At 45.2% G+C, this 17,716-nt stretch overlaps 1 protein-coding gene across 1 annotated transcript in view; it reads right to left on the bottom strand.

Annotated features, from left to right (window-relative positions):
* Positions 1-15,552: 15,552 nt before the first annotated feature.
* The window catches only part of BASP1 (brain abundant membrane attached signal protein 1), a 77,245-nt gene continuing 75,081 nt past the window's right edge, over positions 15,553-17,716 (bottom strand). The window contains exon 2 of the mRNA XM_083624122.1: positions 15,553-17,392. Within this exon, the coding sequence (XP_083480248.1) occupies positions 16,646-17,383 (738 nt within the window). The 5' untranslated portion in view covers positions 17,384-17,392 and the 3' untranslated portion in view covers positions 15,553-16,645. The remainder of the gene's footprint in view (positions 17,393-17,716) is intronic.

Raw genomic sequence — 17,716 nt, 5'->3', positions numbered from 1 at the left:
GAATGTTTTTCTGAGCTGAATGTCCGATGTGGCTGTTGGCTATTGTTTCTAGGGCTCCTGCACCTATCAGAAGCCACACCTTGTTTTTCAAATTTTTCGGAAATCAAACAGGCAGTGCCTGTTTTCAAATTTTTCGGAAGTCAAACAGATTAAGTTTGGGGCTTTTGTTTTTGCAATTTATTTTGCATTTTTGTTTTTGAGGCTTTTTCAGTTAATTTGTTTTTGTGACAGTGTGGTACTCAGTTCAGCTACTGATTGACTGATTGATTGATTGATTGATTGTGTGACTGCAGAAATGAATAAAAGCCCCCCATCCAAAAAATGACTATCATCAGTGCAGGTAAGGGGGAAAATAGTTTTAATTTTTATCATCTACAATGCTGTCTTATTTATTTTATAGTACAGTACATTGATTATTACTTTCATTTTATGGATCAACAGTTTCATTGGATGGTAAAACTCATGTTAAATTGCTGTTTTAGGAGTTGACTTTAAAAGTCTGGAAAGGATTAATCCATTTTGCATTACTTTCTATGGGAAAGCGCATGTGGTTTTGGAATGCTTTGGTTTTGGAATGGACTTCCAGAACGGATTAAGTTTGAGAACCAAGGTACCACTGTACATATTTAGAAATTATGCCCTTTAAAGAAATTATGGCAAGGAGTGAAATGGGTCTTTTGAGCACAAAGCACAAGTTCTTTCACTTTCTGGCAGAAATTTGGAATGATGACGAAACTCCAGGTCAGCTGGTTGGCCTTAAATAAAAAGCAGGCCGTTAGAAGCTGTGGTTCCTGTTCTCCAGTGTGAAACTATTGGCTCTGTCTCAGTGCTGGCCACACATAAACAAAATGCTGACGCACAGCTAGTTCTTCAAAAACATCGGCAGAGATGTTCATTAAATCATACATTGAAATATGCATGCCACAGTAACGGGCCTGCTAAACAGAAGCTGCAGAAGCCCCCTCGGACATTCAGCTTCCAAAATAACATTTGAGAACCAGAACAGTCACTTCCGGGTTTCGATTGTTCGGTAGCCAAAATGTTCGAGTACTAGGCTGTTTGAAAAACAAGGTACGACTGTAACATACTTTTACAGTCTAGAATGTAGCCACGATTGTTTCCATTTCATATTAAAAAGGTAATAAATAAGGTTTTCTCCTCCTCCTCCTCCTCTTCTTCTTCTTCTTCTTCTTCTTCTTCTTCTTCTTCTTCTTCATGTGGGAATTTGAGCTCGGGTGTGTGTGTGTTTGTGTGTTTCTTTGCCTTTGCCCAGAAGAGCACAAAACAAAAAGCACACACAGCACAGATTGCTCAGCAGTCAGCAGTGTCCAGGAGGAAGGGATTTTCCGGGGCATTTTTGCACAGTTCATCATGGCAAGTTGGCAAACAGCCGTGCCAGTTCTGTCCAATCAGCATATACACTTCTTTAAAAAGAGTCTTCCTCCTCATTATTGCCCAGGCTTGCATTGTGAAAGTTCATAGCTCCATGCCAAACCTCATTGTCCCAAGGCTCACTTTCTCCCTAGCAACTATTAACGGGCAAGTTTAAAATTGCCAACTGGAATTTCAAGCAATATTTATTCTGTAAAGGCATGGAGGGAGCTGCAGCAGAAAATGTTTCTGGTGTGGCATGCGATCATTATAGGGTACAAAGCAAATATGTGTAGTTTGGCCTAATGCGATTAAAATTAAAAGAATCCAACCCTCGTGATTTGCACTTCTTTTTTCAGATAAAGTTTTCAATGACGTTGGCAAAAGACGTTATTGGCAAGGATAGGGCTAAATAAAACTGTTTCACACATGCACATGTATATCTCAGTTTCTCAACACTGGGTGACTTTCATCTGAATGTGGAAACTGTCTCCATAGAAAAGTCTTGTATTTGATTTGGCATCAGACAATTTTATTTATCATGTTTCTGCTGGACCCTTCCTCAATTCAGCAGAAGGCAGCAAATATGGGGTACCTTCTCAACAACCTACAAAATAATTTTGAGAGAGTGCAATTGATCCAAGGCTGCCCAATTAGCTTGATACCTGAGCGAGGTCTCCCAAGTACATGTCTGTCAAAGATGTGAATGGTGCTATGGAAGTTTTTCCTATGCTAAATGTAGCCTAGGAGGTTTGACTGGTTGGGTCCTGAGTTTGGTTAATGCATCATTGTGCAAGTTGCTGGTCCCCACTGCCTTGAAAGAGGTGGCGATACACCCACTCCTCAAGAAGCCTCTTTGAGCCCATTGGACTCAGAATAACTAAGTAAAGATTTTTAGGACCCCTAGATGTATAAGTCCAATTGAATTTGACTATGGGGCGCGGCACTCATCTCCGCTTTTAGGCCAAGAGAGCCGGCATTTGTCCACAGACAGCTTTCCGGGTCATGTGACTAAACTGCTTCTGGCACAACAAGACACCTGACAAGTGCCAAAGTGCACGGAAATGCCATTTTCCATCCTGCCACAGCAGTACCAGTTTATCTACTTGCACTGGTGTGCTTTCGAACTGCTAGGTTGGCAGAAACTGGGACAGAGCAACAGGAGCTCACCACCGTCGTGTGGATTTGAACTGCCGACCTTCCAATCGGCAAGCCCAAGAGGGTCAGTGTTTTGGACCACAGCACCACCCCTTCAGAATAACTACTGAGCAGTCATAGATACCCCTTTTTATTGGGAAGGTGTTAGAAAGATTTGTGACAGAACAGCTGCAGGCATTCTTGGATGAGCTGGATTATCTAGACCCTGGCTCAGGTTTGGGCCTGGTCATGAGACCAAAGCAGCCCTTTAACAAGAGCAGGACATGAGGAGTGTGGACTTTCTCCTTCTTCCTGAGCTGTATGGTTTTGGATACTATTGACCATTGTTCAGTGGTACCTCAGGTTACAGACGCTTCAGGTTACAGACTCCGCTAACCCAGAAATAGTACCTCAGGTTAAGAACCTCAGGTTGAGAACAGGAATCGCATGCCAATGGCGCAGCGGCAGCGGGAGGCCTCATTAGCTAAAATGATACCTCAGGTTAATAACAGTTTCAGGTTAAGAACGGACCTCCAGAACAAATTAAGTTCTTAACCTGAGGTACCACTGTATCTTCCTTGCCTGGCACTTGGCTGGAATGAGTACTAAGGGCACAGTGTTACAGTGGATACTTATGGAACTGAGTCTAAAGAATACTGTTAGGAGAGTGTTTTTTTTTTTTATCCCTCTGGCAGTTATGCCATTGAGTCCCAGTGCTATTGGGAGCTGTTGGGAGTGGTCATAGGGAGATTGGGGGCAAGATGTCATCAGTATTTATTTCTCTGACTGGAGCTGTTGAGAATTGTAGTCCAAAACATCAGGAGGAAACCACCCCAAGAAACCAGAGGCCTTTCTCTTGGGTATTGTCGGCCAAGGGGTGTTAAAGACGGATATAAATTTCTTTATGTATGCTACAACAGCAGCTAGAATACTCATTGCGAAGTACTGGAAGACGCGAGAACTACCCACACTGGAAGAATGGCAGATGAAGGTGATAGACTATATGGGCCTGGCAGAAATGACGAGCAGAATCCGAAACCAGGGAAGAGAAGCAGCGCAAGAAGAATGGAAAAAATTCAAGGACTATTTAAAGAAATATTACAAAGTTAATGAAAGTTAGAATGATGTTGGATTGGAAAGTAAATGGTTACTATTAGCAATGGTTATGACAAGGAGAATAAGGAAGAATAGTCTAAATTTAAATTAAAATAAGGGAAGATTTGCTGAACAATCGATAAGAATTTGGAATACAGAAAGGGGAGGCATGAGGAAGTCGGGGAAGATAGGATATGAAATTAGGATATGAAAGGATACATGTTTTTTGTTTTGTTTTTGTTTTTGTATGTTTATGTTTGTTGTATTGTGTTTATATGGAAAAATAAAAATATTATAAAAAAAAAAAACAAAACATCAGGAGGAAACCAGTTTGCAAAAGCTGAAGTGGAGCAGGCACACCTTTAAAACTTTCATAGAATCTTAGGATTGGAAGGGACCCCAATGGTTATCTAGTCCAACCCCTGCAATGCAGCAATCCCAGCTAAAGCATCCATGACAGATGACCATAGAGCCTCTGTTTTAAAACCTGCGAGGAAGGAGAGTTCACCACCTCTCGTGGGAGTCTGCTGAACAGCTCTTACTGTCAGAAAGTTCTTCCGAATACAGTCATACCTTGGGCTAAATGTGCTTAAGGTTGAGCGTTTTCAAGTTACGCTCCACGGCGACTCAGAAGTTACTTCCGGGTTTCGCCGCTCGCACATGCGCAGATGCTCAAAATGACGTTATGCGTGGAAGCGGCAAAACGCGACCTGCGCAGACGCGTCTTACGTTCTACTCAGGATGTGAACGGGGCTAAGGAATGGATCCCGTTCGCATTCAGAGGTACCATGGTATTACTCAGAATCTCCTTTTTTTCAACTTGAAGCCAGTGATTTGAGTCCGACCCTCCTGAACAGGAGAAAACAAGCATGCTCCCTCCTCTATGTGACAGTCCTTAAGATATTTGAAGATGGCCATCATATCTTCTCTCAGTCTCCTCTTTTCCAGGCTAAATATCCTTCAAGCACTCCTCATAAGGCTCTGTTTTCAGACCCCTATTCATCATTTTGTCGTATCCGTTACCAATATGCAGACCATTTCCACTCAAGTTCCATGAAGAACGATGGCAAAATATTGAAATCACAGCATTCAATACTACAAAGCCCTGCCCGAAAGGTTATTTGGGTCTAATGAGCGCTTAAACTGCTCTTTTATATCTTAGCAAGTGAGAGCTACAACAGTTCATTTTTCCAAACAGGAAAATGCTAGCTTGGTAATACTTTCTTTTATTGCAGAAAGAAAGAGAGGGAAAATGAGGTGCAGCTGACAAAGTTGGATAATCTGACAGAGCAGCAGGGCTTAAAACAACAATGTGTTTAGCTCACAGACATGTGATATCTTTTGAAATCTGTTCAGGGACTTGTCCGTTTGTTGTACGCTGTTTTGGAATCCAGGGTTATCAGAAAATAAAAGCACTGCTCTTTTAACCTCGTGCTGTTCTGCATCAGCATAAGAGTCTTTAACCTCTGCCATGTGCACTGTGGTCACATCTGAGTTGGGTAGAGAGTGAAACCTCTCTGGATTTGCTCCCCAGCAGTTGCAAAGCTCAACCACATTAGAAAGGCAGGCAAGCAAAGCCTAATCCACTCACTTTAGGGGTGTCCTACCTACGCGGGTGGTGCTGTGGGTTAAACCACAGAGCCTAGGGCTTGCTGATCAGAAGGTTGGAGGTTCGAATCCCTGCAACGGGGTGAGCTCCCGTTGCTCGGTCCCTGCTCCTGCCAACCTAGCAGTTCAAAAGCATGTCAAAATGCAAGTAGATAAATAGGTACCACTTCGGCGGGAAGGTAAGCGGTGTTTCCATGCGCTGCTCTGGTTCGCCAGAAGCAGCTTAGTCATGCTGGCCACATGACCCGGAAGCTGTACGCCGGCTCCCTCGGCCAATAAAGTGAGATGAGCGCCGCAACCCCAGAGTCGTCTGCGACTGGACCTAATGGTCAGGGGTCCCTTTACCTTTACCTTTTTAGGGCAAGGGACGCAGGTGGCGCTGTGGTCTAAACCATTGAGCCTTGGGCTTGCCAATCGGCGGTTCAAATCCCTGCAACGGGGTGAGCTCCCATTGCTCGGTCCCAGCTCCTGTCCACCTAGCTGTTCAAAAGCACATCAAAAAGTGCAAGTAGATTAATAAGTACCGCTCCGGCAGAAAGGTAAACGGCATTTTTGTGTGCTGCTCTGGTGTTGGTGTTCCGTTGCGCCAGAAGTGGCTTAGTCATGCTGGCCACATGACCCGGTAAAACTGTCTGCGGAGCGGACAAACGCTGGCTCCCTCGGCCTATAAAGTGAGATGAGTGCCGCAACCCCAGAGCCATTCACGACTGGACTTAACTGTCAGGGGGTCCCTTTACCTTTACCTTTTACCTTTTTAGGGCAACATTTGCACATTGTCTAGCCTGCCAAGGAACCACTGCATATTTTAGAGCATTTTTAGGTGCACATGGAGCATAAGGTGCCGATCCAAGCCTATTGGACCCCACAATCACTGCAAATGTTACAGAAAATGGCTTCTAGAGAAAGCTGTCACTATGTTCAATTGCTGACGTGCATTTCTGAAGATCAATAGCAACAAGCTATTCCAGGGACGTTTGTCCCTTGTTACTCTTTCTTCAGGTGAGAAATCCCCTATAAGCTTCTCAGGAACCTTCAGGTTCCAAAACATTTTGAAAAATACAAGTGTGGTTCAAAACCTTCTTTGCTATATTTTGAGCAGCTAGTTGATTATTCTGCTTAACTTTATATGTTCCATCGCTTAACATAATTGTTTCATTTGTTTGATCTTCCTTACTTTGGAGATTATTTTGTGGCTTTGCCATTAGAGCAAAGGGAGCTCACGCCATCATGGGGATTCAAACCGCCGACCTTCTGATCAGCAAGCCCAAGAGGCTCAGTGGTTTAGACCACAGTGCCACCCACGTCCCACACCTATTGTCAGGACATTACTATAGTGCTCAAAATTTTGCACTGGCTGCCCACATGCTATTGGTCCACGTTCAAGGTTCTTGTATTAATTTATATGATACTTAACAATTTGGGTTGAAGATATTTCAAGGACCACCTGCTCCCTTATATCCCTGCCTGTTAACTGAGATCTTTGGGGAAGTCACTGTTAGTGGTCCCCTATGGCTCAGATGCATAGCTTGTATTCACCAGGAGCCAGGAATTCAGCACTGTGGGTCCAATTTTATGGAACTTCTTTCCTGTTGAAGTCAAACAAGTCCCCTCCTTGTTGATCTTCTGGCGTTTATTGAAGACCTTTTCCCCCAGCGGGCATTTTAGTTGAATTGCAATTTTAAAGTTTTGACTGATTTTAATTTTCACTGTACAGTGGGACCTCGGGATGCGAACAGGATCCGTTCCGGAGCCCCATTCGCATCCCGAACAGAACGTAAGACGCAACAGCGCGTCTATGCGTGTGCAGGTCACGTTTCGCCGCTTCCGCGCATGCGCGTGACATCATTTTGACCATCTGTGCATGCGTGAGCAGCGAAACCCAGAGGTAACACACTCCGTTACTTCCGGGTCGCCGCGGAGTGCAACTCGAAAGTGCTCAACCTGAAGCGTATTTATTCCAAGTTATGACTGTATGAGTTACTTGCTTAGAGATTATTATAATTAAGTGGTATATAAATACTCCAAACAAACAAACAAAAGAATATGCATGCAGACTTTAAAAAATACTTCTGTCAATACCTCAGGTTTCCAGTGGCATAGTGTGGGAGGGGCCACAGGGGCAGTTGCCCCAGACGCAAAATTGTTAGGGGTGCAAAATTTGAATACCTGGTGCTGCCACAATTCCATTGCTGGTTTCAATTGAAAATTGTTTCTCCATATGAACCAGGAAGCAACCTCTTAAGACAACAGAATGACTCCTCTTTTCTTATATCTACGGCTACAATCTCCTGGGTGACATGGACATTGTTAGGCAGTTGAATGCACATGCATACTCCATCCATTTCCCTCCCACCCACCCATCCTGCCTTGCCCTAGGCCCTGGTAACCCATGCTACGTCACTGGAAGTTTCTTACTGTAATGGGGTAAAAACACAATTGTTGTCGTTTAGTCGTCTAGTCGTGTTCGACTCTTCATGACCCCATGGACCAGAGCACACCAGGCACTCCTGTCTTCCACTGCCTCCCGCAGTTTGGTCAAACTCATGTTGGTAGCTTCAAGGACACTGTCCATCTCGTCCTCTGTCGTCCCCTTTTCCTTGTGCCCTCCATCTTTCCCAACCTCAGGGTCTTTTCCAGGGAGTCTTCTCTTCTCATGAGGTGGCCAAAGTATTGGAGCCGCAGCTTTAGGATATGTCCTTCCAGTGAGCACTTGGGGCTGATTTCCTTCAGAATGGATAGGTTTGATCTTCTTGCAGTCCACGGGACTCTCAAGAGTCTCTTCCAGCACCATAATTCAAATGCATCAATCTGGTAGTAGGAGGTATATTGCCTCTGAGTATGGAAATGCCATTGCTAACATAGCTGATAGTTCCTGGAAGATGACAAGGGTTGAAACTAAGGTAAGTTGTTTTTTTAATGGGTCCTAACTTTGTCTGGGGTCATTTTAGCCTTTTTGAGAAGGCTTATAATGGCTAAGCAATTGAACAGGAAGTCACTGGTTCAAGTATTACCTGTGCCATGAACTCAAATAGGTGGCATTAGGTAAGCTGCTATCTCATCATCTCAGTTGTTCCCCCTACATGTAATAAGAAACTAATACTGATGTGATGTGATGCATCTTGAACCCTCTACAGCTCTACATGAATGCTAAGAATTGTTTAGAAGAGCTAGAAATCACATCTGCATAATTGTAAATTGATAAGTGCCCACACTGTTTTGGTCCAAAGATTAAGCAAATCCAAAACTAGTATTCAATGACTGGTACACATGCAAGTGGATTAACACTGGAGTGCCAGTCGGAATGGAAAGCAAACAAGATTTCTATGTAGACCAGACATGGTCTTTGATAGGATTGCTTCAGAGGGAATGTCTCCATTTTGAGCCTCCCATAAGCATCCACATTACAAGGTCATGGTGGCCAGATTCATCTGTAGAGGGCAGCTTGCCATGCACAGATGGCATACACTGTCAAAGAAGTGCAAGAAAGCAAGTTGTGATGTTCCCTTCCCTGCGTTGTCCCTGTGTCTTGGAGGCAGTCATGTCTAGGCCGATCCATTTAGCACTTTTTAAATGGCTAACTTCCTATGAAGCATGCATTAAAAAATAGAAGAACTAAAAGAAGCTGTGTTGGCTCAACATCAAGGAGCTGTAGCAGAATACAAAGGGAATTAGTCCAAGGTTTGATAGGTCACACAATCTCTTTTCATTCTTAGTGGATACTTTTATTGCTTCATCCTTCAAAGTCCTTTCTTCCTAGTTTTCCTGGACATCTTCCCACTTTTGAAGAAATGTGTGTGTATGTGTTTTTGGGGGGGGAGCATGGCAATATATTATTATTATTATTATTATTATTATTATTATTATTATTATTATTATTCCCCGCTCATCTGGCTAGGTTTCCCCAGCACTCTGGGTGGCTTCCAGCACATATGAAAACATAATAAAGCATCAAACATTAAAAACTTCCCAATACAGGGCTGCCTTCAGATGTTTTCTAAAAGTTGTGTAGTTCTTTATCTCCTTGCCATACGACGGGAAGGCATTCCACAGGCTACTGCTAAGAAGGCCCTCTGCCTGGTTCCCTGTAGCTTCACTTCTCGCAATGAGGGCTAAAAGGCCCTCGGAGGTGGACTTCAGGGTCCAGGCTGAACATTGGGCATATAAACAAGCGTACCATCCCTCCTTCATTTCTAGGATATCTCTGATGCCAAAGGAGAAACTTATCCCTCTTTCCATTTTATGTGTCATTGTGTAATTTCCCCATCAGGCATGTCATCTTGGAGGAGCCTGGTGTCCACAGCAACCAACTTCTATTATCCAATGACCATCCCTGCATTCAGCCAGTACCCATACCTGAGTTGGGAGTTTTTAATTTAAAAAAGTATGTTCTTGCCCTGTTCCAACTAGCACAATTACTGCAGTTCCTTGGAAGCGAGGGCTTTCCTAGGGTCATTGGGACACCAATTAGATGGTCCTCATTACATCATGTGCAAGTCTATCTTCCTCTTTCTTCTCACCATCACCTATCCTCCCACATAATAGGGGTGTGCATCAGTTTCAGACAAATCCTGAATTCTGAGACGAAGTGTGGTGCCTCAAGTTGATTTTTGCCCTGTTGGGTTGCTAACCAGGATTTATATGAGGCAGCAAGAGTGGGAACATGGAGATCTGAAGCAGTCTGTGGAACTTTGTTGTCTCCAATTTGGAGTTTTCTTACCTAGGAGCACCTATCTCACATCTGCCGTTTTGAGACCAACAGCCCACAAAACACTAAGGGGGCAGAGTAAAGCGGTTCCTTTTTCACCCAGCTCGAAACTGGAATGGCTGTCGCTGTGGGAAAAACCAATGCAGCTGTCTTTTGAAATTTGGCAGGATTTATACACCCTCAGAAGGGGTGACCTTCTCTGCAAAGTTCATCAAACTCTGCCCCAAAATAGAAAAAGTAAAAATAAAATAAAAATCAAACTTCAAAGGTGCCCAGCACAAAAACCTCTAAACACATTTGCCTATAATGTAGTAGCCTTTATTCACCCTGGAAAGACGGGTGCCTGCAAATTTCATCCACTTTTGTCAAAAAAAGTTGCTGCCTAAAAAAAAAATCAATAGTTAAGTAGGGGGGCAGGGATTATGAAGCAGATTTAAACAGATGGACCCTGAGCTGAATCAGACAGCTCACAAGGCACTTCTAACCAAAGTAGGCAGTTTTCTGAAGCACTGAACTAGGGTTCTGACTAAATTTTGTTGGTGGTGCACACCCATACCAATTAGCACAAAAAAATCATTTAGAAAATTGCATTTGTCAGGGACTCAGGAGCAGGAGCACTGGGGAGAGAGGAAATGGAGAGCGAAGGGGAAGAATCCGAGGGCAGCGTAGGGGAGTATGACAGTGGCCCGAGAGATTCCATGAGCTTCTCCAGCGAATCAGAAGATTCCCAGAAGGGGGCGCCTATGGTCAGGGCAAGGGGGGTCCCAGGGGGGACGCACCAGAAACAAGGAGACAGAGGGGAACCCCAAAGGAGCAGTGGGGGATCGGGACCAGTTTCCCCACCAGAGCGTAGTGGGGGGGAAGAGTCACATGTGTCAGGGCCAGCGTCCCCTCCAGCGGGGAGAGTGAGTCAGGGCTGACCACGCCTCCAACGGAGGGGAGGTCAGTTGCAGCTAGCCCCCCCAGAGGGGGAAGCAGTGACAGCAGCAGCAGTGAAACGGTCAGGAGGAAAGTTACCGGCTGGGCGCGCGCGCCAAGTTCAAATGTACAGGCGCGGGGAACAGCAGGAGACCCGGATGGGGAACCAGCTCCTAAAGCCCGCCGGAGGGAGGGGGAAGGCTCAGGGGACTCAGCGTCAGAAGAGGCTAGAAAGGGCGAGACCCCAACGGCCAGGCGGAATCAGAGACGGAAGGAACTAAGGAAGAGGTGGAGTAAGGCTAGAATCTTAAATTGGTGTCAGGGGGGAGGAGACTCAGACGGAGCATCAGCGGTCTAACAGTTGAGATGTAGAGCTGCGCGCTGCGGCTCTGGAAGTGAAACTGAACTTCAATAAAGACTTTTGTACTTAACAAGAAGCAGCGTTGGTCCTTTGTGAGCTGGGACCTTGGGCAGCGCTGACAGCATTATTACTGTTGTACAATTGTTTTGGTTATTTCAGAGGCTATGTGCTCAGTCTGTGCATTTCTGGTGTATGTATCTCTGCAAATGACTTTTAAAAGGCTTTCTTCAGCTACAATGAAGGCCAAAGTCTGTATTCCTTACCCTCTTCTATACAGGGCTCCTCCTCACTGAGTGGACCCTGCCTTTTCAGCTAATGCAAGCATTGTTCATACAAAAAGACCTTCCACTTAGGATATAGTTTTATCTATGTAGCAAGCATGGTTTAGTTAGTCGAAGCAGATGTAGTCTTGCGATCTGCTTTGTTCAAACCATTCAGGTTATCTGCAAACAAGATGCAATGGCAAATCTCAACATCTCATTGTCTTCAGGAGGCCCAAGTGCTGGCAAGGAATTCAGGCAGGCACAGATCAATAAACCCCCTCAAGGCCTTCCTCACTGATAAATTGCTCAGAATGAAGGAGCATATCAAATCTGGAAGATTTATAGCATCCAGCGGCAATTTCCTGTTCCAACCAGCAATCTTGCTGCTACATGGAGCAGTGAGCCAGTCGCTGACTTGTAGGGTTGCTAGTTCAAGATCCACTATGGCTTGGCAGCCTGGTATCTCTCATCCTTTCACATTAGCTGGGGGTTTTTTTTAACGTGTTTTATAAAAGTTCAACAGTTTCTCTGTGCATGGGGACTCATATTATTTTCTTCAACTATGGCAAGTACCAATAGGTGATCAAATGCAGCAACAGACACCTCCCAACCACATATCTGCATCTATTTTACAGTAGCATTGGTTGTAGATCTGTGGATTAAGTTCAGCTTTTCCAAGATGCTGCTATGGAACAGGACACAAATCGTGGACATCTGTACCACGGGAAATGACGGTTTCTCAGTTCCACCTACAAGTATCTGAAACAGTATAATCAGGAAAGATGTATGGGTTGTATCTTCAGATATAGCCTTCTAAAACCCAGCCTTACCTGGCAAAGTATGGATTACAGCCATGGTTCTGAGTCCAGGCAGGGATGCCCAACACTGAGTTGTAGCACAGGAACTAGAATGTGAACTACTGACAAGCAACATCTTGAGAGGAAGGCACTCTGTAGGACACCCCCTTGCACCTTTTCCCCTTTTGAAATTGTGTGACAGTGCACACACAGAATGTGTGCATGTTGAATGTGTGCATGTATGTCAAAAGTGGCTCTGCCTACCACCAGCGACAGCCACAGCTGCCCATGCCCACTGCCATGTACCCACCTAGAACCTGCCCAATGCCACACGTGGCTCTGGGTGGCAAAGATGCTGCTGATTCCTGTCCTATGGCAACAGGAATTCACAGTTGTTTCTTCTGAAGGGTAAGAGCAGAGGCGCCAAGTTGCGCCCAGCATTGGGGAGGCTCATAATGCGTGCAGTGTGTGCTGCCACCCTTGGCACAATGTTGTGTGACTGCTGCAGATGCTGCAGAGACCAGGGCAACATCTTGCCAGGTTGCACGGCATCTCCCAAGGTGGTGGAGGACAGCAGAAAAAAAAGTAAGAGAGAGGGAGGAGGGAGGGGCAGGTGGGTGAGGAAGGGCTCTGCTTCTCCCGCCCCTTCAAGGTTGGGTGGACTAGGCCCCATCCCAACAGACTTTGGGAAGGTGGAAGACACCTCAGCCTTACAGAACTGGCACCTATGGGTAGAAGGTAAAGGACTGGACAATTGGGTCCAGTTGTGGCCGACTCTGGGGTTGCGGAGCTCATCTCACTTTATTGGCCGAGGGAGCCAGCGTACAGCTTCTGGGTCATGTGGCCAGCATGTCTAAGCTGCTTCTGGCAAACCAGAGCAGCGCATGGAAACGCCGTTTACCTTCCCGCCAGAGCGGTACCTATTTATCTACTTGCACTTTGACATGCTTTCGAACTGCTAGGTTGGCAGGAGCAGGGACCGAGCAACCGGAGCTCACCCTGTCACAGGGATTCGAACTGCCGACCTTCTGATCGGCAAGTCCTAGGCTCTGTGGTTTAACCCACAGCGCCACCCGCGTCCCTGGAACCTATGGGTAGGAGTCACCAGACACTCCTTTCCCAAAGTGAGTTTCCACCCAAACAAGCAGCTGGACAGGTCTTCAAATCCAAACTGAATAAGAGGATCTGTAGTCTTCAGGGACAGTTGAGGCTCAAACAAAAGGAGCTGCTAAAGCCCATGTTATGGCACTTCATGTCTGACTGGAAGGAAAGCATAAAGCGAGAGGGACCAGAAAACTTCCTACTTATTCTCAAGGAACACCTACAGGCCTGTGACATTCTCCAGGAAATTGCTGAAGAGCTATGTTGAGGCTGGTTGGTGAAACACCCCATGGCAACAGCTTTAAACAAAACACTAACAATTGATTTCTATTCGTTAAAACAAACATACCGTTTGTTTATTTCATTTTATGCTTCCTTGAAAGGCATGGATTCTTCCCCAGGTGCTTTTTCAAAAGAGTTGCTGAGGAATGAGTGCCATGCTCAATCATTTTGCACCATAATAATCTTCCATGTCAGCTTTGTTCATACAGCTACTCTGGGAAGAAAAAGGTGCTCACCTGAGAGGTGTCAGAACTGAGATCTGGTGGGTTCCTGTTGAAAAAAGGCCCTGGGTGTCACCAGTACAGTGGTATTTTGGTTTATGACCACAATCCGTTCTGGAGATCCATTCGTAAACCAAGGCGCACTTTTGCCAATGGGGCCTCAAAAAAAAAAATTGTTCATGATCCAAAAAAATTTGTTCATAAACCAAAAAAATTGTTCACAATCCAAAAAAAGTTCGCAAACCGGGACACGCACTTCCGTGTTTGACAGGTTCGTAACTCAAAACATATGCAAACCAGACTGTTCGCAAACCAAGGTACCACTATATGTTGATGTGGCAACTGCTTTTCTGAAGGGTATATGGAATCAGTACTGGGCTCCACAAAGGTGGATAAACTGAAGTTCAATCCGGGTTATGTCTGAGCAATATAGCAGGTGACTCACTGAACTGGCTAGCTGGCCATTTTGGCCGGGATTGCACTCTCCCCTGTGGAACAGGCTCATGGTTTGGAGGTACTCTTGGACTTAGCATTACAGCCAGATTTAGAGTCTCTGATGGAAGCTGTGGCCATTTATTAACTTCAGCTGATTTGCCAGCTACAACTTTTGCTGGAAAACAATGACCTGGCTACAATCCGACATGCTCTAGTAACCTCTAGACAGCAAGACTGGAATGCATCCTTTGTAGGACTGCCTTTGGAAAGAGTTCAGAACTTTCCACCGGTATAGAATGCTGTCACCTGATTCTTCAAGGGTGTGCTGGAATGAACACACCTCACCAGTTCTGATATGCCTGCACTGGTTATCCGAGTCCACTAGTAAGTGCTAGTTTAGACCCTTAAAGCCCTACACAGCCTGGGTTCTGGCTATTGGGGAAATGCTTCTCCCTTCAGATATCTTATAAAGGTTGCATAGTTATTTACCTCCTTGCCTAGGGGGGCCACATAACTCCATACCCTCCAACATTTCTCTGATGAACATAGGGACGTCCTACCATACCAACATTTCTCCGGTGAAAATAGGGATGTCCTAAGGAAAAGCAGGACATTCCAAGATAAAATCAGAATCCAGGACTGTCCCTGGATAACAGGGACACTTGGAGGGTCTGCTACATGTGCCACTGCCCCTCCATGGGAATCCAGAGGCCTAATTGCCCCCAAGTAGTTATACTGCGTCTTTACCTTGCTCTCTTCTCTGCCCTGTGATTGGTTATTGCTTATTTCTGCCACTATAGACATTTCCCTTTCCTGTTAGTGGATTACGTCCATTTGACAAAGCACCTTGAATATGTGACTCGCAGAGAACTCCTTGTTCTATCTGCTCTTGTTTGCTTCATGGCTACATTTCTTTCCCTACTTCTTTGGCCCCACTGATCCTACCACCAACTTGTCTCCACATCCACCAGCACAGCCTTTCGAAAAAACTGACCTCAGCTTGCGACTCTGAATTTACTGTAGCCCTTGGTTTGAAAATGGAGAGATCCAAATCTCTCCACTTTTCCTCTGCTAGGCTCTGTGGACTCCAATTAACCCCAGCCAGCACAGTCAAATATCAGGGATAATGGCAGGGGAAGCCATCTTTGAAAAGAGGGGGGCTCACATTTAAACTACCATGGACAGCTCCAAATATTTTTCACTACGTTCAAGCAAGGAGAGTTAATCTGAATAAATCTGCAGCCACTAACACCTTAAATGTTTTTAAATTATTTAACTTTTATTACTGTTGCACCATTTATACAATTACATATAATTTCAATGCATCCATTGTACATTTTGCTTTTTCGTTTGTTTTTGTTTTGTTTTTTTCCCCAATGAGTGGTGTATTGGTGTCTGTGACACAGAATGGAAGAGAAACTGGAACTGCAATGAACGCAGAATTTTTTTTTTTCATTTTCACTGACCAATAAACAGAACTACAGGTGCACCCAACCACGGACATGCATTAAACTCGTCATGAGAAATCTAGGTAGGCTAAGTAGGATGAGAATGCGTTTTTTTTTGTCTTTTTTTGTCTTATTTTTATTTTTTTTAACTCCCAAAAATATTTGGAGAGGAAGAAGAATCAGAGGATTGGCATTGAGAAAAAATGTGGACAGCTGTGTGAGTTTCGTCTGAAAGCTGCCGTTCATCCACTGCATAAAAAATACAAAATGATAAAGGCTGTAAATTAAAAAAAAAAATACAAACCACAGGAAATACTGCTTTCATAAAGATCTGATTGGTGTGGCACTGAGCCCAACTGGGCAGAATCTTCAATTACATCATCACTCCCAAACCCCCCCATTAGAGAAAAAGAAGAAAGGAAAAGATCCAAAGATTGGTGGAGTGCATTTACGAAGCGGTTCACGTACAAAAAAAAAGAGGTACTGCATTTTCGGACATCTGGGTTGCCTTATTTGAACTACTGATTGAAATACAGGACTTTGCAAAGTTGGCAGAAAGTATGATATTTCCCCCACAAAAATACTATTTGGATCCCCACCCCAGCCCGTCCTCTGCCAGAACCAGCACCCCAACCCCCTCCCTTTCAACTTGATGGGACAATCTGTTTTTTTAAAACTTTGTTTTTTTCCTTTTTTATTTTTCCTGGGCAATACATATTGTTATTTCAGATCTGAAATGAGTTAGTAGAGCTGGAAAAAAAAAAAAGAAAGAGAGAGAGAGAGAGAGAGGTAATAATAATAAAAATACACAGGTTGTTTAAAGTGGTTAATTTGTCGTCGTTGCTGCTGCTGCTGCTGCTGCTGCTGCTGCTGCCGTTTCGTTTCCCAATAGGCTGTCCAAATTTAATCTTTCACTGCTATGGTTTGATCCGAATTAGTTGCCGGGGCTTCAGATGGTTTTGCTTCCTCTGGCGGGGCCGCAGGCTCCGAGGCCTTAGGAGTAGAACTAGGTGCTTCTGTTGTTGCCGGGGTCTCCTTGGAAGAAGGCGCAGCCTCGCTGCTGCTAGGTTTTGAGTCTGAAGCTGGGGCCACTTCACTTTTAGTTTCTTGGGGGGCTGTGGGTACTGCAGGAGCCTCAGTCTTTTTGACTTCCCCTTCCTCCTTGCCCTTGTCATCTACTTTACTAGTAGCTGTGGCTTCTGAAGGCTGGGAAGCTTTTGCATCGCTGCTGGGCTCAGAAGGTTTCGGCGCGTCGCTGCTGGCTGGAGGAGGAGCGGCAGGGCTGGGCTCCTCCGCCTTGGGGGCCTGCTGCTCGTTGTTCTTCGGAGGCTCAGCCTTGGCATCGACGACAGCCTCAGGCTTCTCCGGCTCAGGTTTCTTGGGCTCTTCCTGGCTCGGGGCAGCCGTCTCTTTCTCCCCTTCTTTCTCTTCTGCCTTCTTGGCCTCCTTGTCTCCCTGCTTATCCTCCTGGTTGTTCTCCTTCACTTCTGCCGTCTCCGTTGTGGTGGCCTGGCTCTGCTCGTTCTCCTTCAGAGCCTCGCCTTCCTCCACGGCCGCCCCCTCAGCCTTCTTGTCCTTGTCTTTGGCCTTTTCGTCGTTCACATTGTAGCCCTTCTTCTTCTTGCTCAGTTTGCCTCCCATGTTGGAGCCCTGGGGACAAGGAAAGAGAAAGAGGGTTACCCAGAAGGAAGGCCATCTTGTTTTGAGCCAGGGTCAAAACACAAAACACTCATGAACTGACTTTTCCCCTCACACCAGCATTGGAATTTGTTGTGGCGAGGGGAATGATGAGCAATTTACATCACCGCAGACTGTGGGCATAACTGGGACCTACATTCCAAATTTATGTTTGTTTTCTACTGGTCTGACTTGTCATGGCTTTCCTTAAATAAGGTTGTAGTTTAAGGACAGCTTATCATTCTCTCTTGGAGCCCCATCCTGCACCCCACATGACAGTGCTATAGGTCCCTGGAT

Source organism: Podarcis filfolensis (assembly GCF_964270895.1).
Source record: "Podarcis filfolensis genome assembly, chromosome: 7".
Classification (NCBI taxonomy): domain Eukaryota; kingdom Metazoa; phylum Chordata; class Lepidosauria; order Squamata; family Lacertidae; genus Podarcis; species Podarcis filfolensis.
The sequence above is the reverse complement of the archived record's forward strand: the minus strand, read 5'-3'. Positions and strand labels throughout refer to the sequence as shown.